Raw genomic sequence first — 26,175 nt, forward strand, 5'->3', positions numbered from 1 at the left:
AGAGGTGCTTACGCGGTAGACACAGTGGAGATCCATTGAAGACTGCGGGGAGTAAGAGGCATAGAATAACAAACAGTACCAAACCCTCTTGGCTTCTTCCTCATCATCTTCTCCTTCCAGTTACTGGAAACTCTTGACATGCATATGCACAGATGTGAATTAATCAATTCACACAGTTAAAAGTCATCGTCATCTAAAATCTTTGTATATCATTCAAGCTAACTTAACACCCTACACAACTCCAGGCCAACCAGTCAAACAGAACTAAACAGATGTGCCAGTACAAATAGAGTTAAGCATAACAAACAGAAACAATAACAAGGAGTTGAACAAATTCACTTGATAACATAGGATTCTTTTTGAAATAGTTTATAAATGAACCCACGAATTCAGCTTTTCTTTCTTTATAAATAGAGAACATTAAACTTTGGCGAAAAGGAAGTAGGAACTTTTGAGATACATGATGAAGATATATATTCCATATATACCTGTAGATTTGCTAGCCATAATTTATTTAATTGGTCTTATAAATCAACTATAATACTATCCTTTTGTATTGGCCTGTACATCATATAGAGGTCATCTCTTGCGGACTAAAGCTAAAGATGTGTTTATACCACATTTATTCTACATATTCTCTGAGGGCATGTCTTGGTAACAACAATCAGGTTGCTCCTTTCTGACTGGAATGCCATGGGTTCAAATTGAAACAATCTATTAGCGAAGTAAGGGTAAAGCTATGTACAAAGATGGCCCTCCCCCAAACCTCTGAAAACAGGAAGTCTAGTATACTGGGAACACCCTTTATTCTTCTTATTCTCTTTATTTTTTCAGGGTATTAGGATAATAAAATGCTCTTGGTTCCTCTTTATGGTTCGTTCTTCAATTTCATGAACTTTTTAAATTGTTTCTCAGCCATCTGACCTCTCTATTGTGGTCTTTGTTCTTCAAGTCTTCAAGTGGTATTCTCCACATGTCAATCCAACGGTGCATGTGCCTCCATGCATAAACTGCTGCAACTGCTTGCACAACCATGCCCACTTGCATGCACCTCTGATCATGTTCTTTAACCTTTGGTCATTGTCTTTGGTAACTTTTCCAATTACTGACCACCATCTTTGGTGAGTTTTAGCCATCAACTATTCACTGTCTCCAGCACATAATTGGCAAAGGCACAAGGTGCGCTGAGGCACAAATTAGTGCTTGGGGCCAAGGCATGAGGTGCAAGGTGAAGCAAGCACATGAGGTGCATATTTATTCAAAATGTTTATAAAATACTTTTACACTATTATTTTCCATATGTACTCATATAGAGGTAGATGCAAACTCATAAAATCATAAATGACAAATAACTAACCATATAATAACAACTAATATTATTGTAGAAAAACAATTAGGTTTTTTTTTTTTGGCAATTAGTTTCTTCTAACTGCACAATATATTAGAAGAAAGAAAAAAATTATAGCAGAACACACTGCAGAAAACAATTACAGGAAATATAGCTTTGTTTCTTTTGCAATTAGAAGAAAAGAAAAAAAAATTACAGCAGAACACACAACAAAAACAATTTCAGAAAAACAATTAGTTTCTTTTAAATTGCAAGAGAAATTAGAAGAGAGAGAAAAAAAACAGTAGAGCACATAATAAAAACATTTCTTTCTTAGCAATTAGTTTCTTCTAAATTGCAACAAAAATTAGAAGAAAAAAAAAATTAGAGTAGAACATACAGCAAAAGACAATTACAATATAGAATTAGTTTCTTCAAAATTGCAAAAGAAATTAGAAGAAAGAAAGAAAGAAAAAGGAAGCAGAATGCAGTGAGAGTAGTTCTCTAGCAAGTGAACATTACTACCAAAGGATCTTGGCAAGTGGGAGATCCGGCAAATCTCCAGCTTACACCTCTAGGTTTGTCTCTCACCAATATATAAGAATATGCCATCAAATCAACAAGAAATAAGAAATAAGATCTAAGATGACAAATGGACAAGAAATAAGATTTTGTCAGAAAACAGGAAGGATGACTTACTCGAAGAGATGAAGCTTCCTCGAGTAATGATACTCGAGTATATTAGCAGGCTTAATCTAGTAAGTAGCAGATTTACTCAGGTAATTTTGGAAAGCTGAAAGCTGTGAATTAAGGAGATTATGAATAGTTCCTAATGTATAGATAGAGATTCAATGTACAGATATTGGCAGTTTTAGTCAGTAAATTAGGGAGTAAATTACAGATTCTCTCCATTATAGGAATTCCCTAATTAAAGGTTTTCCTTTTGTAGATTTGTCTATTCACTGTATATATATTGAACTGTAAAGAATAAATGAAATCAAGCAGTTATTTTTCCTCTCAAATTCTGTCAGGTTTTAATACATATATATACAAGACATGCACCTCGTGCACCCAGGCAACACCTCAAGCATGGCACTGCACCTCATGCCTAGGAACACCTTTGACAACTATGAGTCCAGCAGCCTTTCCAATGACTTTCAATATTATACCTAGCAAACTTTCCAGCAATTGCCACAGTCCAAGGCAACTTTTCTAGCTACCTTTTCAATGCTATTTTTATTACTCTGTTCTACCAATTGGATTCCTTTTGGTGTTATGTTTCTGGAAACAAGAGTGAAAAAAGTCAAGGCTGCACAAGAAATAGCCAAAACTTACCAAAGCTTACTTTGCCCATTCGGTGATGCCAAGCTTGGTTGGGACTTCTTGCCAATCATTACAATTGAAAAAGTGGTGATGCCTTACGATTTAAATTGGGGCTTAAACCCTATTAAATGCATATGGCCTAACTAATCTATTATTGGCTACCACTCTCAAATTAGTAGTGATCTCTAGGATTTGCTGTCTCAGGCAAACCCTGCTTTCTCTCATCACCCATTTATCCAGTTATTTTCAGCATACTAATATCATTAATTCATTCACTTTATTATTCTTGAACCTTTCTCTTGCACAATTCACCTTTTCCCATTCTAGATGCCGCTCTCAGTTAACTCTTTTTTAAAAAAACACGACAATATACTCAACTAGGCCTTGCTCCTGAACTGGTTATGACCACTACTCTTCCTGTCTCCATTACTACTGTCACCACTTATGTTCATACTCTTGTCACTGCATCTTCTTCACAACATCCTTTTCAAGAGCAATTTGCTCATTGTACGAAACCTAGTATTCAAGATTGTTCCAAGTTAGGTTAAGAATTCTAAGTTTTGCAAGGTTATTTTATTGCTTTTGTTAATTCATGTAATCCGGATGTTCTTTTGCATCTAAGCAATCTTATCAGGTGTCAGGACCCAAGGGACAAGACTGTAATTGCATTAATTGTATTTCCTGTTGGTTGTACTTTGCTGCTGCATTTGATTGTACCTTTCAGTTACAATACGACTGAAAGATTAGAAAGCTGATAGGCCGTCGGTTTACTTGAGTTATCAAAGAAGGTCCAAGAGGCAGGGGGCAAGGGCAAGGGTGTAAATTGGATGGCTGGCATAACAGCCAGCCATGTGCGTAGAGGCAGAGAAGGGAAATTGTTGGGTTGTGCAACAACCCAGCAAGTGCGTAACAGATTTCTATTGAGGAGGAGGGAGGGAAGAATATGTAGAAGGGGAAGAAGTTGGGGGAGGGGGAGATTTTCATTATTGTATTGAGTCTTGGGAGAGTTAAGGGCCTCTTGAATGCCCTGGATTGTTCTTGTTTCCTTGCTGAAAATTACTGAAAGCTATTGATATTTGATTGTTGTTGGATTTATATATGGTATCCTATCAATTTGGTATAAGAGCGTCATCGATCTTAATGGTGAACTTAACGGACCAAGTAGGAAAATTGGAAGGGAGGATGGAAGGCATGCAACGGGAACTTGATGCCATGAGGGGTGTGGTTCAATCGGTGGGGAAGAAGGCAGCGAGCTTGCTGGAACGGTTTGCTTGGATGAGAACGAGGTGGGAAGAGCAGGAACGGGAGAGGAAGAATGAGGAGAGACAGGAAGACTAGGAGAAAGGGAGGAAGGGGAAACAATCTGTCGAGCACTTACCGATTGGGTCGTCCCTCACTAAGAAGGCCATGCCAGAGCTGAGAATTCGGCTCAAGGAAGCTGGCAGTGAGTACGACGTCTATGGGAGGTTGGATGGAAGGGGCCGACGCCTGGAGATGTCGGTGTTTGAAGAAGATGACCCAGACGGTTGGGTGTATCGGGCCGAGCGATACTTCTCCGTGAACCAGTTGTCAAATGTGGAGAAGTTAGACTCCGCTGCTCTCGGCTTCGAAGGAGCTGCTCTTGCTTGGTTCCAGTGGGAGCAGCGAAGGCGACGGGTGAGGAGTTGGGCGAAGCTTAAGGCGACGGGTGAAGAGTTGAGAGTTGTGGTGAATGGGCTGGTTGTCGAGGAGAAGATGGACACAGTAGCACTGTGTTTGGAGGGTGCTGCACTTTCATGGGTCCAGTGCGAGCAACGGAGAGGAAGAGTGAGAAGCTAGGAAGAGTTGAAGGGGCTGCTGAGGAATCGCTTAGGGTCCACGCAGGAAGGCGTGGTGGGGAAGTCGGACAAGCTGCATATTGAAAGGGGATTGGCGGTTGAGCAGAACATGGTGTCGCGAGGCGGAGTGGCTGCCGTCGACGATGGTGTTGGGGAGTTCTCCAGCGAGGCAGAAGGGCAGCCGACGATCGGTCCATTTAAAATGCCACAGACGGCCAATCCGGTGATAACCACGGAGAGCATCTGGCCGAGGGTTGGGGCGCCATCAACGGTCCTTGATGTCTGGGAAGCTAGTTTGACTCTTAGCCAGGTTTCTCAGAGATTTTATATGGGGTTGATTGATAATGGAGGGCTCCCCATGTATTCTCACCATCATGAGGGGGTGGGTGCCTCGTCCAAGCAGGTCATGATGGTGGAAGGGCAGCATGTTTCTAGTAGTCAAGGGCTTAATTTGCATTCTATTGTGGAGCCCAATGATATAGAAGTTCTGCTTGTATGTATCATCCTGATCAGTTTGCTTGCCCTTCAACATTATGGCACCCATTATCATGATGTGGTTGTTGTGCATCAATGCTCTTGGTCTATATAACATCTTTCATTGGAATCGTTAGGTCTACAAAGCTCTATGCCCGTATTACATGTACAAGTTTTTTAAGAAAACCCGAAGAGATGGCTGGATGTCCTTGGGTGGCGTCCTATTATGCATAACTGGTTCAGAAGCTATGTTTGCAGATCTAGGACACTTCTCACAGTTGTCAATCAAGATTGCATTCACATCTCTAGTTTACCCATCCTTAGTACTGGCATATATGAGACAAGCTGCTTATTTATCTCAACACCATGATATTAGACATGACTATCAAGGGATTTTATGTTTCTGTACTTGAGAAATTAAGCTGGCCAATTCTGGCAGTTGCAGTACTTGTTGCAGTTGTGGGAAGCCAAGCCATCATCACTGGGACTTTCTCAATCATCAAGCAATGCTCTGCCCTGGGTTGCTTCCCAAGAATCAAAATAATTCACACATCATCCAAAATACACGGCCAGATTTACATCCTAGAGATTAACTGGATCTTGATGCTACTGTGCTTGGCTGTTACTATTGGTATAGACCCAAAGATCTTAAATATTGATGGGAATTTGGGCATGAAAGTTATCTACAGAGGATTGGCTGCTACTGTTTTAAGAAACTTGAAGGTGTGGATCATGTTTAGGGTGCCAATAGGCTCTTCAGATACACTACCTATAGTTTATGAACGAGACAATCTCTTCTCCAAAGTTAAAATGAGATGTCTTTTGATGGTCGTGAATGCTAAGGTTGACCAGATTCTCAGCCTAGAAGGGGAATTGATTGTTCGCGACAAGGTGGAGATCATCAATGAGGTGGAGGAAAGGATTGGGGGCTTGGCGTACAAGCGGTCTCTACCCCCATCATATGTGTTAGAGGTGCTCATGCAATGGAAGAGGCTACCCCCATTGGAAGCTACTTGGGAACCTTACCATTTGATCAAGCAATAGCTTCCATTTTTCCACCTTGACGACAAGGTGAAAGTGGGGAGGGGGGGGGGGGGAGGAATGATAGGCCCCAGTTTACTTGACTTATCAAAGAAGGTCCAAGAGGCAGGGGGCAAGGGTAAGGGTGTAAATTGGATGGCTGGCATAACAGTCAACCATGTGCGTAGGGGTAGAGAAGGGAAATCGCTGGGTTGTGTAACAACCCAGCAAGTGCGTAACAGATTTATGTTGAGGAGGAGGGAGGGAAGAATATGTAGAGGGGGAAGAAGTTAGGGGAGGGGGCGATTTTCATTATTGTATTGAGTCTTGGGAGAGTTAAGGGCCTCTCGAATGCCCTGGATTGTTCTTGTTTTCTTGCTGAAAATTACTGAAAGCTATTGATACTTGATTGTTGTTGAATTTCTATCCGGTATCCTATCAAAAGCCTATAAATAGGCTAATAGTAGAGGATGGGGATTCATTGTGCAATAATACAAGAATCATTTCCCTCTCAATTCTCTGTTCTCTCTCTTGATCTCCTTTGTTCTCTCTCAATTCACTCTGTTCTCTTATCTCTTTCTGTTCTAATTCTCCCTCCAATTCTCTATCTTCTCAGTTTTACCTAAAAACCCTAGCTCATATCTAAGGATTTGACATCAGGGCCATTTCTCTCACTGCAGCTAATATTAGGGTTCATTTTTAGCTTTATCTTCCATCTTAGGTAACTCTGCTTGATTTTTTTATTCAACTTGTACCCAATCTTGTACTTTTATTTATAATAATTGTCTTCAGCCCCACACATGTTATTTACATTATTGATGGCTGTTACATGCTTGTTTGTAATATTAAATCTACTTTTATTTCTCATTTCTACATTACTAGTATTGACTTGGTTTCTAAATTATTCTTAAATCTTCTATCTGTTGGTCAATTATGCAAGTAAGGCTTTGAGTTTCATTTTTTAACTGAGGATATGATAGAAATAATAGACAATTAATTATGTAAGTCAGTTAATTAGGACAGGTCGTAAGATTGGACAATTGTCTATCTCTACACTTACTCTCACCATGTCTTCTAGTTTATTGCACTTTAGACTTGGCCACATTTCATTCTCTTATGTTCATTTGTTAGCTTCTAACGGTCATCTTGGAGCCATAATTTTTCACAAGTTGATTATCTATCTTGTCAGTTAGGGAAACTCTGTGAACTTTCAATAAAAGCAAACCCTTTTTAGGCTCCTTCATGATAGGAGATCATGGTATTTTGCTATATTCATGGAGGATTTTTCTTTTTTCATTATTCTTGGATTTACCTTTGAGGGCGAGCCTTGGTAGCAAGGGAACATTTGCTCTATTGTGACTGTTACATCATAAGTTTGAGTTGAGGAAACAATGTCTTTGCAAAGTAAGGGTAAGGTTGTATACAAAAATGACCTTCCCCCAAGTCTCACAAGGAGGGGAGCCTCATGCATTGGGGATGCTCTTTAAACTTGGATTTATCTCTTCAAAAGACATTCCAAGTTAATTAATAGTTACAAAAATACACACCCCATTTTCTCATGTGATTAAAGTTTTTCATTATGTTAACATAATGAGTATAGTAAGAAACCTTTTGTCAAGTTTTTACAGTAACATGGTACTACCTCTCGCAGTTCTTATCATCATATCTCACAATAGAAAGTCACACAGAATGAGAACATCACTATATTGTACATTGTAACATCTTTTTTCCTTTCTGTCAGTCTTTCTGATTGTTTTTGCAGTTGAGCAACTCTTATTGTTGTTTACACTATGAATTGCCTTTCTTCTAGCCACTATTCATGATAAAACTCCATTTGAACAATTAAATGGTAATATTCCTAGTTACAATTTTCTTTGAAGTTTTGGTAATATATATTTTATTCTCCTTCCTTGACATGAATAAACCAAACTGGAGCCGCATTTCAGATTGTGTCATTTTCTTAGTATAACATTGAACAATAGAAAATATCCCATTTATGATCCCATAATCATCTTTGACACTTTGGTCAAGTAGACTTTTGAGATCATAAGCTATTCACTAGTTTCTCATTTTTTCCCTCTACTCCATCTAATCATTATCCAACTTTATTTCTTGACATTTATAATCCTTCACAAGTAGCACAACTCCTTCAAATGGCACATCTATTGCTTCTCCTAACAAGTAGAAGTCTAACATCTCGTTGCTCATATCATATCTTCAGAACATTTCAAGCCAACTTAAAACTTGTCTATTTCACCCTCTATATTTCAAAGACCTCTCAAGATCTCAAATCTTGCCGTCTACTCAAGTAAGAGTTCCTCCCCCTATCTCCATTTTTATGTCGCTCTTACCACTCTTCCAAACCTCATACCAATTGTGTGGTTAGCACCAATTCTATTTGGTAACACGCTATATCAGTGTTCACTAAATAAATGAATAAAAAAAAGGCATATCTGCAGAATCAAATAGCCTTGTCATGATTATATTTGATATTTGGTGAATTCGTCTCCTAAAGAGTTTGCAGTCGAGTGTAAATGGATTTACAAGATTAAAACCCAAGAAAATAAGTCTATTGAATGCTACAATTTTTCTCTTGCAAAGGGATTTTTTGCAAAAGAATATGGTGTTCATTTTAAGGAGACTTTTGCTCTTGCTCCTGTTGCTTGATTAACATCTATTACACCCTTGATTGTAGTTGTTGCAATTTGGCATTGGTATTTATTTTCTAGATGTGTCAAAAATATATTTCTAAGCTGTGACTTGGTTAGGTTTGTTGATATAAAGCCATCTCTAACTATGTGTACCCTCCTAGCAGGGTTTTTTCCCGAGTTCTTAGTTATGATTTTTCCCCATATGTATGGAAGACAAGTGCAAGTACCATTTTTATTTTTCTATATGCCTTGATATGATCACTACTAACAATAACGTTGTTGATATTTGCACTCTTGACATTTTTCAAACATTTTGAGATGAAAATTTTGATTGATCTTAGCTACTTGTTGGGATTGAGATCAAAGTTGTTAATATCGTACAACTTGCAATACGTATCATATGATTCAGTTTGATAATCATCCCCACCAATATGAAACAAAGAGTGAATTGTATTTCGCTTTGAATCGCAACCTGAATCGCATGCATCGTATGATATGAGACATTCTGGGTGTATGGTATCACACAATTCTACCGGTTCAAAAAATGTGCTTCAAGTTGGATTTATGCAGTCAGGAGGCGACAGACGGATCTGCGCAACCCGGATGCAAAAATTCTTCTTTTCTTTTTTTCCTTAACCTGACGGAATGCGAACAGTCTGAGCTTTTATTAGGGTAAAAAAATTCAGGTCAAATAGGGTTCTTCTGGGTCTAAAACTAAAAAATATATGCGGCAGCAATCAACATCAGCATACGAAGAATCTCTCTGCCCAGCCGTGTGCTTATTTTAGTGCCACACATGATATCAATATTTTAGTTGTCGCAATGACTCATTTGTAAACTCGAAAAAGCTTCTTCTCACTGCCTTGAGTTTGCTACTACATATTTCATGTAAATTTATAAAGAGACGCTGATAGATAGATAGATAGATAGATAGATAGATAGATAACAATTATTTACTTTTATCTATAAACATTGAAACGTACAAAATTTTATCACGCATTTGTAGATTCATACAACAATGAAACAAGAACGATCAAATAAACTAGAAAAATCTGTGACTGTGAGTGCGGAAGAATAAGGGTTTAGGTACCTGAGGGGATCGAAGCGGGGAAGGAAGCTCGAGTTCGCAGTGGAGCGGAGAAGGCAAGACGAAGCATGAGTTGAAGGCCCAGGCGGAGATTTTAGAGAAGGAAAGCGTCTTCGTTCATTGTAGAGTGTGAAAGGTAGCGGAGAATAGGAGATGTTGGAGAGACTCTGCATGTCTTCTTCTTCTTCTTCTCTTAACCTTCAACGGCGATTTGGGAGAGTGAGACAGCAAGGCGCTGCCACTTCCGGCCCTTAATAATCGAGCCCCGGGACACGTGCCGGCCTATCATGCCTCCAATTATGGAGCGCGTCTGCTTTGTCGAATGGGAGTAACGGGAAAATGTGATCCGTCAATCGATAATTATGTGAAATGTATTTTATATATATTGTTAATAAAAGCCAATTAGCGTAGCTGGGCCCATGATCCCAAAATGGATCGGGTCGCACAAGGATAAGGCAAGATATTTGATTTTTTTTTTTTTTTCTTAATTTGTGAGAACTTAGATTCCAAATCTGAAATCTCAGCTATCCACCACCTACTCTTTCAAGTCACCTATGAGGTGTAAGATCTTATTTTACTTGGACCCATCTTAGTTTAAGAAATTAATATTTAAAATAAAAATCGCCTACTTAGACAGGCTTATTTAAAAGTCTTGTCATTTTAAAATTTTTATTTAATTTTTAAAATTTGAAAAATGAAAACCGTGAAAGTGATATTTATTTTTAAAAATTATTTTCAAAATTTTAGAATTAGTTTATGAAATGAAATGGAAAAAAGGGAATCCATTCCATTCCTTCTCCTTTTCATCTTATATTTCATTATATTATAATCTATATTATGTAATTAATTATAAATAATTAAAGTATAATTAATTAATTATAATTACTAATATATTGTATAACTAATATAATTACATTAATTATAATTAGACTAATGTAATTAACATAATTTAATTATTTATATTAATTAATTTAATAATATAATGAATTATTAAAACGTAAATTTAACCTCAATATAAATGTAATTCAAAGACAAACAATTAATTTCTAATTACACACAAAAATATAATTAATTAAAATTATTTATCCCAAATAAAACCAAGTTTTGGTATATTTCTAATATGAAAAAATAAAACAAAATAAAAGATGTAGATCTTCTTTAGAACCTTGCAGGAGTAAACTAGCCACAATATTGTTGAAAAACTTCTATGTCCTTCAATCACTTTTATTTTTAAATTACAAAAATATATTTTCTAATCTTTAACTACATTAATAAATTTTATATAATAAAAATATATTTAGAAAATATAGCTATAGACTATATATTTTAGAAAATCTAATTTTATTTAATATTACATATATATTAAATATATATATATATGAAATTTATATAATTTTGATTAATAAAAGAAGCTCTAACGCATCTCCTAAAATTAAATTTTAAAAAATTGTTAAGGTTATAGCAGTAGAGACGAGTGTAGAAAATGCTATTTGAACACTTAACTTTGACTCTTATAATGATATTCTATATTAATGTTTTGTACTTTATTTTATATTAATATAAATACAAAAAACATTAATACTATATAGTAATCAAAGTGTCACATAGTAGGAGGCCGTCACCTACTATCACCTTGGTTGTTGCAGATAATGGTTCAATCATTATTGAAGCAAACAAGCGACACAATGTCAAGGTATTTTTGTTATTTAAAATTTGTAACTAAAATTATATAATAATCGGGGATTTAGAGCAACAAGATTTATAAATAAAAGTGAAACCGAGTGAAGCCCAACGAAGACAAAGAGATTTAGAGTAACAATATTTATAAATAAAGACGAAGTCAAGTGAGACCCAATAGGGATAGTTGCCCCTATTGGGCTAGATCTTCTTTTTTATATATTATTTTTATTGTATTCAAAATTAACCCAAATAGGTCAAATGGTCCAAATCCATTAATTCCTAAGTTCTAATCCATTTAATTTTTAAATTTATTTAATTTCTTGCTTTCTTTCCCATACTCACCTAATTTCCTTTTTTTCTGATTTCCTTTCTTTCGATTGCTATTGTTACAGTTGAAATAATATTTTCTACAATAAATATTATAAAGAATCGATTACATAATATGATTAAATTGATGAATGATACTTTAATTATGTATGTTAAAAATAATATATTTAATAAAATTGATAACAAAATCATTATATGAGGTTATCAAAATATAAAAAATTATAAAGAATAATTGTAAGAAAAATTACATTTTAATAGTATCATTATTATCTTATTTTTAAAATTATATTTTTATATTTAAATGTGTTCCTAATAAATCAAAATCTTGATTTGGCCCTGCTTATAAAGTTGTCAATCCTACTTTGATAAAGTTGCCGATCCTACTTTTAAGACCTCAGGGATTCTGCTGTCTTTAAGTCAAATCTAGAGATAACAGAGTATATTTTTTTTTATAATAAATTAAGATTATATATCATATAAAATAAAGATATCGAATTTGTTATTAATATTAGTATATTATATTAAATAATCGCCTCGTCCCAACAATGTGGCCCATGAGGCAAGGCCCAGACTCGAGTCGCCCAAGACCAATTCCTTTCTGTCTCGTACCATCAACCTCCAACTGGGCCCCACGATCTGGACCATGTGAACTACCATTAGGGCCATTTATGGTTTTAAACATAAGAATATCAAAATCATACATTTAATAATATTTATATTCTTTTATTTGTTTAGTGTATGCTTCTATGCGTGCCCTAAATCGCTTCTTTACAAAATATTATTATGGCATGCTATATTGCAAATACATATTCTCTCTAGTTTGGGTATATATTTGCAAATTTGCATACTTTTGTTTACAAATATATTCAAGTATCAACTATTGTGCAACATAATTATTATTATTGGAATACAACAATAAATTTAGTTGACTAGAAACGTCATCGTCAAGCCGTTTGAATTTGCAGAAATAAGAAAACAATTAGAGAGTGCAAGAACATTTCCGCACAAACACTGTAAGACTTAAATCAGACACTAATGATAATAAAAACTATATTGAAAATAGTATTAGAGACATTGTCCATTTTCAGAAATTAGTGTTTGCTTATTTATAGAAAAATATAGAGTAATTTAAAGTATAACAGAATTATAATTATTGTAAATAAGGTTTATCTTAATTAATCTTAGTCTGACTGAGACTATAATTGTTATAAATGATGTTTATCTTGATTAATTATAATCCAACTGAGACTATAATTGTTATAGATAATGTTTATCTTGTTTAATCATAATATGTCTGAGACTATGATTGTTATAGATGACGTTTATTTCTTATAGATGACGTTTATTCTAATATTTTAAAATTATTTTAGAATTAGAATCATTTGTGGATAATTGATTGTCTTATCGGAGAAATTTTCAGATATCAGAATTATCTTGTTTGTGCGTTTGTATGAGACACCATATATGATATTTTGGGCTCTTGAGTTTTTAATGGATATTTACTTATGACATAACAATAGTAAATTTACTTAATGCACTTTTAAATGAAAGTCGTAATAGTTTTCATTGATGCCTATAAATAATTATTATATATGATTATTTGGTGCATGTGACTGGTAGGCAGTTATACATAGTTGGTATTTCACATAAAAATAATGACTCCTAATTTCACTGACAATAAAAAGGGGTAAATAACACTTGACATCTCTTTAGGTTTGGCAAAAAAGTACCATTAATTTATCAAAAATGACAAAAACCTTACTTCAAGTTAGAGATCATGCATCTCTTTTCCTTACTGTTAAAAACGACTGCTAAATTTTTGCAAATGCCCAAAATGCTCTCCCTCTTTTCTCCTATCTCTTTCTCACTCATATAATTATAGATAAATTAAAATAGAAAAAAATTAGTAGTAATAGTTGGTCGCCACCATTAACAATGAAAGAACTTAGAGAAAGGTGCCCATTCTAAGTTATTCTCACGAAAGACCCCAAGTACAGGCTCTCTTTTTCGCTGGGGGAAGGGGTATCCGACATGGGTTCTTATCATTCAGCAACGAAGAGATAAGGTTCTTTTATTAGAGAAGACAGTGATCAAAACACTATGTTGATAGAGTTGTAAGGAGAAAGAGAAGTAACAGGGGACAATATGCAAATAAGTTTCTAATGAATTCCACTTATACACTTGTTTTAATAAATATTCAAATAACTTTTATGCCTACATTTCCATAATTATGAAATTTCATCTCTTTTAACCTTAAAGAGATTAACTGAGACCCATTTATATCCCTCGGGAGATAGAGAGAGAAATGGTAGACTTAAAAAAAAAGATAGAGAAAGATGAAACGCGATCAATGCTTGGGTTAAACCCATTATCAATCTAGTTTCCTTATTGATTTAGGGTTTTCCCCTATCTCTCTTCCCCGACTCCTTTTCAGTAGCTTTCGACGTAATGGAGTTGTTATAACCCTTTTTCTTTAGTGATGGGTTTGGATGGATATCGAGTAAAGTAAATAGGAAAACAATGAGAAGAACAGTATGTGGTGCTAAAAAATACGAGGTCATGTTTGTTATGGGTATTTCTCGGATCACTTCTTATGGGTTGGACTCGACTTAGCAGATCGACCCAATCTCCCGAAACCCAATAGACTTAAGGCCGAGCTCGTCAAAACAATGTCCTATGTCACTGAGAGCCAAGCTCAGATCACGGAACCAAGCGACCTCCCAGTGATGCTTCCAGCTCATTGGCCTAAACAAGTGAACTCCCAGTGATACTTCCAGCTCGCTAGCTTAACTGTTCAGCTCGCATAACAACAAAGCCGCTGAATAAACGGATGTTGGACCTACTTACTTTACCTGAGGCAAACCAGATCCCTAGTAATACGGAATCTACCCCCAGTTTTATGGAATTGATAAGGACATCTTGTCTCCCCAATATTATCCTATTATTTTAAATTTTATGTAAATTGTAAACATTTCATACTATAAATAAGAGTCAAAAATCATTGTAAAAAGGAGGATGAACAATAATGATATACTGTTACTCTGTCAGAATAATTAAAGAACAGTCGTGGATTAGGCATAATTCTGGTCGAACTATGTAAAAATTTTCATGTGTGTGATTTATCATTTGTTCTATTCATTCCTCATCTTTGCATTTGTGCTCATTTTTCTCATTACTGATTTACGAATCATTGTCGATCAAATCCGAATGTCAACAATATTGTTATCGAAGAAAATGTTGAACTTCAACCTTTTTCTATATATTTTAATTGATTAGGTTCTTTTATAAAGAGGAGAAGAAAATGAGAGATAAAAATATAGAAAGAGCAAAAATACAAGTTTGAAAATAAAGTGAAGGAGTCAATTTATACACATTAATGAAGGATAAAGTTTACATCTTTTTAAAAAGTTACCCAATGTAATTTACCTTAAAAAAATGTTGAAATGAGTGATATTTTTATAAGATAAATTTTAAATTCTAATTGTGGGGAATATAATTTGACACGTTAAATTAAATTAAAAATTAAATTAAATTAGCTTAAATTCAATTAAAAATAAAGATTATATTTTTTTTTTTACTTTCAATTTTCAGTTTTGAGTTTTAAATTCATTTTTTAATTTTTTATTTTGATAATTTATTTTTAAAAAATTAAAAATACGTTTAATTTATCATTCTGAAAATTGATTATTAAAATAAAAAATTAAAAAACACATTCTGTTTGAAATTTTGAGAATAAATTTTTAATAACATTTTATTCAATAAATTTAATTATTCAATAAATTATAACTATTTAATATTAATATATTATTAAAAATATACATATTTTAAAGTTGGTGAATCTTATAACATTTTTTTTCGTTATAAGAATAAAATACAAATAAATAAATAAATTACTCCATCTTTTTCGTGTTTTAGTTATTTTGACTGAAAATAGTTAAAAATATTTTTTTATTATTTTGAGTCTATTTATAATTTTTTTAAAAAATAAAATTTTAAAATAATAAAATAAATACATTTTTTACTATTTTAAAAAATTAAAAAATAAAAATAATCTAAAAATAACAAAGAGAATAGGCCATATATTTTGAACGAAGAAGAGCACGAGCCACCCCTAATTCAAACTTAGTTGAGAATGAGAGTAGTAATGAGTGCTACTTCCAACTTATTATTTAATTTAATCATCATCTAATGAGTACTGGAAAAATTATGAATGAATGGTTAGCTAGCGATTCCTTTAAGTTGTTAAGATTTGACTTTGTGACCATAGGCTTAGATGATTTCTTTTGCAAGGATTTAAACATTTAGAATGCTTGGATAATGTCCCGCTTTTCTTACTGTCTCAAGTCTGCATGTGACACTTAACGTTGAATCAAGTCTTTTTAGTGCCGTTCTAGTACACATGTTAAGTAATTGAATTATAATAAATTGAGATTCATATTAATAGATCGTGAATTTAATTTTTTATTGGCGTAATAAAATAAAGTCTTTATCTATAATTTAGCTTATTTGTCAAAATTGAGAACACGAACGATGAGAAATTGTTTAAGAACAATAATCTCAAATTCCTTTAGTGCAAAATAAATATTATTTTTCAGACCTTCTACTATAAAATAATAAAATACGTCCTTAAATTATAAGTCAAATAGTTAGATCATGATAAATTAAGATTTGTATCAATAAATTATGGGTTCGATTCCTTATTCTACGTAGTGAGACAAAATCTCTATTTATGATTTATTTTCTCTATTGAAATTGAAGATATAAATGATTAGAATTCATGCAAAAACGATAATTCAAAAAAATAATAAAACACAAAATGGCCAGAAGATAAAAGGACTTATAGAATATAAAAAGAATAACTCTGGAATATTCTAGTATGTGTTTAAATAATTTCGGTCATGCAGACGTCACATCATCATCCAATTAATGAGTCAACTTTTGTATGGAATTAATCAATTGATTTTTGTTTTTATTTTTTTTCCAATTTTAAAGTATTCCTAACAACCATCGAGCTTGTTTGAGATTTGCTTTACTTGTAATAAAAGAGCAAGCTCAATTCCCCATTAAATCTTCCAACGACTCTAGTCAGTTACTAAATTTGAGATTAAATGTTATAATAATAATTTAATTAATATATAATTTATAAGATATATAATTCTTAAAAAATTGTGTATTTATATAAATTTATTATAATATTAGTAAAATGTTAAAATTATGTCACCTGAATTGTTAAATCTTGATCTTTTTGATGAGTTTAGTGAATTAATAATATAATATAAATATAACTTTAGATTCAAACTCATTATTTTAGATCTTTTGTCACTCTTAATTAAAATAATTTAGTTTTGAGTTTTAAATTTATTCTGAATCAGATACTTATCTTGAGATATAATTTTTATCGATACAATGAGTTCCTAAATTAAACCTAAGACTTGGGTTAAGATTCTGTTTCGAAATATCTTCGTATTTTTTCTTTAAATTGAAATTCTTCACTATCGATACTTCTATTAAAAAGTTTTTTTTTTACTACATTCAAACAAAATTTTGATTTCTTACGACTAACTAACGTTGTCATAAATTTTTTATTATTATGATAATTATAATTATTTTTTGACAAATGCTATTACAAAAATTAATGTATAAAAACAATTAAGCATTTAAGAAATGCATTTATTGTAAAAGGCAATAATTTATAATCCCATCAAGAATGGTCAAACACAATAAAATTTCAAAGTTAAATCACTAACTTATTAAAGAGTAATGGTTAAAGTTAAAGGTATATTAAATATTCATTATTTTTATAAAAAATATATTTAGTATGTCTTATTTTTAGTATTTAAAAATTTTGTTAGTTAATTAAATAGCTACGATATATTTATTATTAAATAAGAAAATTATTTAAAAAATAAAATAAAAATACTTCTTATACGCTTAATAATTACCTACAATATTTAATACTATCCATTATTTATTAAGAAAGGAAAAAAATTATTATATTTTTTGGGAGAGTACCGTAAAACACCAAATGGGGGAAATTCTATCCTAGTGACGTCAAATGGGACTGAAGAGTCCCATCCGGATCCAGGGGTAAAAAAGGTAATTCGGCACCACGGAGGAGGAGTTGTGTCGGACGCCAAAATGGATTGGAATATAGCTCTGAATGCAGTTTCAGGTCCACAAAAGAGAACGCTTCTTCGTTCTTCCTTTCTTTCTATTTTATCTATTTTATATATATATATCTCTCTCTCAATCATTTCTCTGCCCTCTTTTCACTACCCCCGCCCCCATCCAATCACCTTTCTCTCTCCGAATATACACTTTATCTCTCTATAATACACCAATCCATTATATATATATATATATAAAAACTCTCATTATTGTGTTTCCCCCAATTATATAAATGCAGTGAAAGCAGTACAATTCTCTCTGTTCACGTCTCTGTCTGCCCTCTCTCTCTCCTCCGATCATGCCCTCTCGCGGATTGGCGTATAATTGAGCTATCTCTGCGTCTTGGTGTTCATTGATCTACTTCGCTCTAGGGTTCGCTATTTTGCTGCTTTTCCAGGTATAAAGAAAAAAATAAGAACAATCCTTTGTTCGGTATCTGTGATTTGGGATTTTTGCTTGCCTTTTTTTGGCAAGTGTTGTGTGGGTACTGTGAGTTGTTCTACTTTTGTGGTGTAGTTGGTGTTTTCTCGTTTTTATTTGTCTTTGCTCGGTCATCATGGGTTTGATACTTTCCCCGGGCCGATGTGTTCTCTGATCTCGTGAACAACTTCGTTGATCGGCTTATATATTTGCTGAATTTCGGAGGTCCTGTTCGGTAGGTATTGGTTTCACGGGGAATTTGGGGGTTCTATACTGCATGGTACATTGTATTTTTGGAGTTTCTTTTCTATGGGTTGTGGTTCATGGGAAATTTGGGTTTCAATAATGCGTTTTGATGTATGATTCTGTTTGATTTTATTGGGATTGTGTCTATGCTTATCTGCCGATAATTCGGATGTATAGCGGTTTTAATTTCATGTCTTCATTTAGTTTTCTTGTCCAAGATTTAGAAAAGTTATTGAATTGGAATTTGAAACCGACAGTTGGATTGCAATGCATGCGGAAGTCTGCAGTTTAATAGGAATAAGTATCAACATTTCTCTGAAGGAATAAGGGGGAATTTGGGGGTTCGCTATTATGTGTATGCTTAATAGCATTAATTAATAGTTTGCTTCGTTTACCAAGCAAGAAAAAAAAATTCGCTCTTTTAAAATTTAGTATGGCTTGCTGAGGGCAATGAAGGATTGTTTGAGGCTTTCAATTTTCATGTATCGGCAGTTCTTGGATTCATGCAATTCCTTCCCCAGACCATGAAATTGGCTTTTGTAATCATGTGCGGTTGGTAAGAAGGACATTTATACGTAGTTTTTAGATCTGGAAAGTTTCTAGTAATCAGCATGTAGATATTTGAGTTGCGGTTTCTAAGGCTTCAAGCCTAGTAAATGTGCTTCAAATGGATCTGCTACTCTTCTTTTATGCACACTTTGTATTATGCATGAGAAAATTCTTTACTTTAGTGTCTTGCTTTGGCTTTTGGCAATATGCTGATCCTGTAAGCAACCGAAGTTTATGGTTTGTATTAATTTAGACCATCTGACTTTTCATATCAACTGCCATTATTAGGTATTTCAGTTTTGGTACTTTTTTGTCTATCATTATTAGCTCATGGTTATTTTTAAGTTGTGCCCTTCAGCTTCAGGGATTAACTTTTATGTCTGTGTATAGTTTTCTTACCCTTGCCTGAAAGGTAACACAATGCAGCAGTCATTGGAGGATACCTCTTTCGGTAATTTAATATTATTTCTCCTTTAGATAAGAACAGTAAGCAAATTCAGTTATGCTATCATTGATGAGGCATTTGATTCATGTGAACTAGGCAACCCAAAGTTTCATTCAAATGCTTCCAAGGAGGCGAGAAGTGGAGCATGGAGAATCTTGTCTGGATTTGATGTTTGTCATGCCTCAAGTGATTCTACTCTTTTCTCCACTTCATTACCAGTTCTTCCCCATGAAAAATGTGTGCACCAGCTGTTGCTTGATGATACCTTTATACAGTGTTCATTTTGAGAAATAATTTCTTTATATTATCTATTTGGCAGTGAACATAGACAATATAGATCATGGCTGTCAATCAATTGATGATATCTCATCTAGCTTGAAGAAATTTGAACCAGATATGGAAGGTAATGACCTGCTTGAAGATGTTCAAAATCATGCAATTGGAAGCTTGCTTCCTGATGACGAGGATGAGCTTTTAGCTGGGATAACGGATGGTTTTGATATAAGTGGGTTACCTAATCAAGTTGATGACTTAGAAGAGTATGATCTTTTTGGCAGTGGAGGGGGTATGGAAATAGAATTTGATTCACAGGAGAACTTAAGTATGGGACTGTCTAAGATAAGTTTATCTGATGGTGCTGGTGCAAATGGTGTTGCTCACTATGGCTTTCCCAATGGTGGTGGAACTGTGGCTGGAGAACATCCTTATGGGGAGCATCCATCCAGAACCTTATTTGTTCGAAATATTAATAGTAACGTTGAGGACTCAGAGTTGAGAACTCTTTTTGAGGTAAATTGAATTGTCTGATCTCCTTGTAGTGAGTTTTGCTTCTTATAGTGCTTCCACGGCTACCTGTTTTACTTGTTTTATTGTGTTTAGCTGTCATGGAATGTATCAGGAGTGTGATTTTGATCCTAATTAGGATGTATCTCTTACGGTGCAACTGTCCTTGGCCTTTCTCTTTGTTTACTGGATGCTCTACCTATTATTCCTGTTGTTCATCCAATTAATACCGGGATTTACTGATGTAACTGGTTGCAAGGCTTCCTGCTATCATACGGCCAGATGATTTTTTAACTTCCTTCTGCTGACTGTTGGTGGGATTTTGCTATTTAATTATTATATGTGCTTTAAAATGGTTTGAATTTTTTTTCTATTTATATATGCCTCACTGTGTTTTCTGGTATTTGAATTTCTAATAAGATTTGTTGGTCTTTGCAACTATCCATTGAAAATGTGAAATTGTTTACATTTAGTGGTGCTGTATGATCACATGATAGTGCTTTATTGTGCAATTATGTCATTGTGGTCAACTCCTGTGAAAAAGCATTTTTCAGTTCTAGATTGGAATATATTGCATGCCCTACATGAAGGAGTGGACCATATTTCTTGTACTCTTTCATATGTCAAGTGTCAAGTTGGACTTGAATGATTGGTTTGCCTTGAGTTCATTTATTATTTATTTTGCTTCTTGTTGCTATGATAGGACGAATATATCGTTAACTATATTTTTCTTTCATCTTTTTTTTTTTTCTCTTTTCTTTTCTTGCTTGTTTGTGGGCTGTATGATATTCTTGACTATTTCCTTAGGTCTGTAATAGATTGCCTTTCTTTACAATCTAATAACAAATTTCTAACATAACCTCATTTACTTCTTGAATTGTGTTATGTTTCTATGTTTAGCAATATGGCGATATCAGAACTCTGTACACTGCATGTAAACATAGGGGCTTTGTGATGATATCTTATTATGATATCCGTGCTGCTCGAACTGCTATGAGGGCATTGCAAAACAAGCCACTAAGGCGGAGGAAACTGGACATTCACTTCTCAATTCCAAAGGTTAAAATAAATTTCCAGCTTCATGTAACTCAATCTGTAGATGTTCAAACTGTCCTTGTATCATTTGTTTTGATTTTCTTTTCTCCCCCTCCCCTGTCCTGCTCCAGGATAACCCATCAGATAAGGACATTAATCAAGGAACTTTGGTAGTTTTCAATTTGGACCCGTCAGTTTCAAATGATGACCTTCGTCAAATTTTTGGGGCTTATGGTGAGGTTAAAGAGGTGATATATTAATCTTTTCTCCTTTGTTTGCTTGTTGCATGGTTTTCTTTGTCCAGGCATTCTTTTCCAATAATTTGGCTGACATTTGAGTAAATTTGACCTTCGTTGTACAAACAGATTAGGGAAACACCACACAAGAGGCACCATAAGTTTATTGAGTTTTATGATGTTAGAGCAGCAGAAGCAGCACTGAAGTCCTTAAATAGGAGTGACATAGCGGGTAAACGCATAAAGCTTGAACCTAGTCGCCCTGGGGGAGCGCGTAGAAAGTGCGTTACTTTATTGGTTTATTGCATATTAGTATTTTGCTTATTTAATTCGCTTATGCTCTACCTCCATATATGTTACCTGATTATTTTACAATGTTAACTGCTTGGCACATTTAATGTTTGCATACCACATATCTTTATTGCATAATTCTAATCACACTAGGGTGTTGACCTTCCCCTCTTTTTGCTGCTAAATTAATTTTTTTTCCTTTCTATATTTGGATTAGATTGTAACATAGTATTGCTAGGTTTTGGCTTTCTGAAACAAACACAGAAATAGTTTAATTAATGTATAAAATGTAAATATCAATGTGGTGGAGCTTACAGGTGAACTAATGGATTTTAGGCAGTCACTATAGAAGAAGGAACTGCAGGTACTTATGCCAAACAGAAAAAAGAAAAGAAAGAAGGAAGATGAGGAATTTGAAGTGTCTTGGAGTGTGATTGATGGTGTAACTAAAACAGATGGATCACATTCTCCCTTCAATTGGACTGTTGATCCTCATTTGAAAGATTCATGCTCTGTGTAATGTCTGGTATTCAGTTACTAGTTATTAGTCTGGAAGTACTTTTGCAGTTATAAAGTAGGGATTGTCTATGAGAGCTCTTTCTTCTAGTGAGGTTCTTTTTCTACTAGGTGGGAATTACTGGTTTTCGGTTTTTTAGCACGACACTGATCAGAAAGAAGTGACTCAAGAGAATAGGCAGGAAGCATGCATTAGAAGGGATATTAGCTGCATATTTACAAGAATTAGGGGTGAGCAACTTAAGAGATTATAGATGTGTAAGGGAGAGAGTAATTTAGCTTGGTCTTTCCTAAGATTGCTGGTGATAATCTCAGGAATAAGTGCCTTGTGTTCTCATTAAATTAACCAAGGGGTGTAAGTTTTGACTGACGAATAAAAATCATTATGGGCCCAAAAAGTTAACAACAAAAAATTACTGAAAAAGCATAAAAATAGTTTTATGGGCAGAAACAAGTGGTTTTGCATGAAATGCTAGAAGCTAAGTTCATTGGATTCCTAAGGTCTTAAGGAATATTCATAGATTTTGAGGGTCAAAGAAAGCTGACCATTGCAGATGTGGATGGTTTCCTGTCTTGAAAATTTTGTGGGTTTTGCTAATGAGTGTTGGTAACATATCAGTTTAGAGTCCATTTGGTTTTACTGTTGTCTTCAGTTTTCATTTTTTGAAAAAAAAGAAGAAGCAGAAAACGGCATTAAGTATGTTGTTTTCATTTTCAAAAAGCAAAAACACATTTTTCATTTTTGGGAAAAAAAATACAAACACCAAAATGGTGTTTCCATATTCACATTTTTGTTTCTATTTAACTGACTAGCCACCCCCTCCGTCAACCCAACATCCAGTGACTAACCAACCATTTTTTGTCAATATAAAATAATTATATATATATTTAATTATCTAATAGAATGCACAACAGTTTTAATCAATCATCATTTTCAGTTTTTATTTCCAAAATTTTTATAAACAATAACATTATGTAATGCAATTTTTAGTTTCAATCTTTTAATATAAAATAAACATGAATATAAAACAACTAAAAACAAATACTAAAAAGGAACACATGAAAATTGACAGCAAAATAGAATGGGCCCAGTGTATGATACAGGAACCTTGGAGGATCTAGGTGATAGTTAAGGAGGAGATCTACTATAATCAATATTTAAAACTTTAACTTGTGACTTTGAGGGTTCAGGGTATGAGTTGAACATGTTGATACCAATTTACAAGAAGATGATAATGGTGACACAACAAAGTGCAGATATTACATTGTCTTTTCATCCCCTCTGCTGTTGCGATTAGATTTGCAAGTCATTGCTGGACATGATGCAAGGAAAGCATTATGTCCAATTACACTGGCAAACTGAGCAAGTCATTGTTGGACATAAAATGGTCAATATTTGAAACTTCAACTTTTGACTTTGAGCGTTCAGGGTATATAAGTTGAACATGGTGATACCAATTTATGAGAAGATGATATTGGTGACACAATAAAGTGCAGATATTACATTGTTTTTTTTATTCCCTCTGCTGTTGCGATTAGATTTGCAAGGCATTGTTGGACATAATGCAAGGAAAGCATTATGTCCAATTACACTGGAAAACTGAGCAAGTCATTGTTGGACATAAAATAATCAATATTTAAAATTTAACTTATGATTTTGAGGGTTAGGGTGGTATAAGTTGAACATGTTGATACCAATTTACAAGAAGATGATATTGGTGGCAGAACAAAGTGCAGATATTACATTGTTTTTTATGCCTCTGCTGTTGCGATTAGATTTGCAAGTTATTGTTTGACATAATGCAATGAAAACATTATGCCCAATTACACTGGAAAACTGAGCAAATTTAGCTCAGGAGTTGAAAGAGTACATACAAATATTTTTGTATTATTTGTATAGAATACATGGGCCAATCCTAGTCTAAAATTTGGTTGGTGAGATTCTCAGTATCATCAGGTAAGGCAATGCCACGTATGAAATTTTTTATTGACATATTCCCCCCTCCCTTTCTCCCAAGAGCGTGTTCTTGGATGTGTATTCATACTAGGGAATAATTGTTGATCAATGTTTATTTCTCTCTCCATTTCTGCTGGTCCTAACTGTGATCACACTAAGCATATTCCTTTCCGAGCATCAGGTTATCTTTTATCTGAAATGTTACCTATTGTTGCCAATTTTGTGCTTTTGTTTCTTTAATTTTATTAGTTGAAACACTTCCTTCCTCCCTGCTTCTCTCTCTTTCCTTTCTCAAATAACTATGTTATCAAAGTACATGTTCACTTATAACATTTTGTACATTTAGCCTATTATTGCACATGAACCAAGAGCTTGAACAAGATGAATCATGGAGTTTTCGACATCAGATGGGTTCCTCAATAACCAACTCCCCTCCAGGTAATGCCTTCCGCAGTTATCATACCTTGTTATTGAGCTTGTGGAGTGTTTAGCAGGTCATCTTGTTTGGGTAATTCATTACCTGTCTTACGAGCCGAATTGCTGCCTGTATTTCTTGCAGGTAGCTGGACACAATTTAGTAGCCCTATAGAACACAGTCCTCTGCAAACACTGGGCAATTCCCCTGCTTTGAGGTCTTTAAGCCCTACAGTTGGCAACAATTTACCTGGATTAGCTTCAATTTTACATCCTCTAGCATCAAACTCTGCAAGGGGTTCACCTATTGGCAATGGAAGAGTTGGCAATGCAGAGGATAAGTTCACAAATACAAGTATTAACCATGGAGCTGTTTTCCAACAGTCTCATTCATTTCCTGAGCCCAAGCTGAATCAATATTCTGGGGCCATGTCCTCTTTTGGTGCTTCAGCTTCAAACGGATCTGGTGTAGAAACACTGTCTGGGCCACAATTTCTTTGGGGAAGTCCCAAGCCCTACCCAGAACAAACTAATTCTTCTGCCTGGCAAACACCATCAATGGGCCATCCATATAAATCCAACAGACAGATCAATGGATTCTCGTACACCGGTCACCATGGTTCTTTGATTGGTTCATCTCACCTTCATACCCACCATCATGTTGGATCTGCTCCATCTGGTGTTCCTTTTGAAAGGAACTTTGGTTTTTACCAGGGATCTCCAGAAACATCATTCATGAGGTCAGTTGGTTTTGGAGCCATAGGTTTAGGCCACAATGAAGCAAGTCTTTTGGCAAATGCGGGTGGCCATGTTGCTAGGAATGCTGGTGCTGCTGTTACCGGGAACACATCAGAAAATGGTTCTACTGGTTTCAGAATGATATCTTCACCAAGGCTTAGTCCTGTATTCTTAGGCAATGGTCATTATCCAGGAGTGCCATCCATGGCCATGGAGGTTTTTGAGCGTGGCTGGAACCGACGCGTTGAGAATGATGGGAACCTGATAGATAGCAAGAAGCAGTTTCAGCTTGATTTGGAAAAGATTAAAACTGGGGAAGATACTCGGACAACTTTAATGATTAAAAACATCCCCAATAAGTATGGAAACTGTAATCCTTCTTGTTTTGTTCTCCTCCTTTCCTTTTACTAATTAGACAAAGTTTGTCTTATTTTGAGGAACTTGTTATACATTTGTAGTTCTGGATCTCATCTAAATATAAAGCATTGTCCCCATTCAGGTACACCTCAAAGATGCTACTAGCTGCTATTGATGAAAATCACAGAGGCAATTATGATTTTCTTTATCTTCCTATCGATTTTAAGGTAATTTTGCCATAGCCATCTGATAAAGTCATAGTAATGTCTTGAAATTTAGCAACTGATTGTGGTTCCTGAATATGATGCAGAATA

General features: G+C 34.4%; 2 protein-coding genes across 7 annotated transcripts in view; one reads left to right on the forward strand and one right to left on the reverse strand.

Moving 5' to 3' along the window:
* Nucleotides 1-9,944, reverse strand: part of LOC127794434 (cold-regulated 413 inner membrane protein 1, chloroplastic-like) — a 28,928-nt gene extending 18,984 nt beyond the window's left edge. Inside the window, exons 1-2 of one of the 4 annotated variants that reach the window (XM_052325506.1) lie at nucleotides 9,703-9,944; nucleotides 13-123 (exon numbers count right to left, since the gene is read on the reverse strand). In XM_052325506.1, the coding sequence (XP_052181466.1) occupies nucleotides 13-123; nucleotides 9,703-9,872 (281 nt within the window). In that variant the 5' untranslated portion in view covers nucleotides 9,873-9,944. Of the gene's footprint in view, nucleotides 1-12; nucleotides 133-9,702 lie in introns of all 4 variants that reach the window. The other 3 variants (XM_052325504.1, XM_052325505.1, XM_052325503.1) reach the window with 3 other exon arrangements.
* Nucleotides 9,945-17,993: 8,049 nt separating this feature from the next.
* LOC127794570 (protein MEI2-like 2) lies at nucleotides 17,994-26,169 on the forward strand. Of its 3 annotated transcripts, none has more exons than XM_052325772.1 (10): nucleotides 17,994-18,271; nucleotides 19,480-19,540; nucleotides 19,631-19,720; nucleotides 19,854-20,323; nucleotides 21,218-21,376; nucleotides 21,484-21,600; nucleotides 21,718-21,869; nucleotides 24,699-24,790; nucleotides 24,912-25,863; nucleotides 26,004-26,169. In XM_052325772.1, exons 2-10 carry the CDS (start codon nucleotides 19,510-19,512, stop codon nucleotides 26,101-26,103), a joined length of 2,163 nt encoding a protein of 720 aa, XP_052181732.1. In that variant the 5' UTR covers nucleotides 17,994-18,271; nucleotides 19,480-19,509; the 3' UTR covers nucleotides 26,104-26,169. The 3 variants fall into 3 exon arrangements, with proteins under 3 accessions (XP_052181732.1, XP_052181731.1, XP_052181729.1); XM_052325771.1 differs by having other exon boundaries at nucleotides 17,995-18,271; nucleotides 19,448-19,540; nucleotides 19,631-19,771; XM_052325769.1 differs by having other exon boundaries at nucleotides 17,995-18,271; nucleotides 19,631-19,771.
* Nucleotides 26,170-26,175: the final 6 nt, after the last annotated feature.

The sequence above is a fragment of the Diospyros lotus genome, chromosome 2, assembly GCF_014633365.1.
Source record: "Diospyros lotus cultivar Yz01 chromosome 2, ASM1463336v1, whole genome shotgun sequence".
Taxonomy (NCBI): domain Eukaryota; kingdom Viridiplantae; phylum Streptophyta; class Magnoliopsida; order Ericales; family Ebenaceae; genus Diospyros; species Diospyros lotus.

Excerpts from the sequence above, each read along its gene's own strand:
- LOC127794570 (XM_052325771.1), top strand. The coding sequence starts at position 19,510 with ATGCAGCAGTCATTGGAGGATACCTCTTTCG. Across the intron at positions 19,772-19,853 it reads AGTTCTTCCCCATGAAAAAT|TGAACATAGACAATATAGAT; the intron begins GTGTGCACCAGC and ends TCTATTTGGCAG. Across the intron at positions 21,870-24,698 it reads CCTGGGGGAGCGCGTAGAAA|CCTATTATTGCACATGAACC; the intron begins GTGCGTTACTTT and ends TTGTACATTTAG.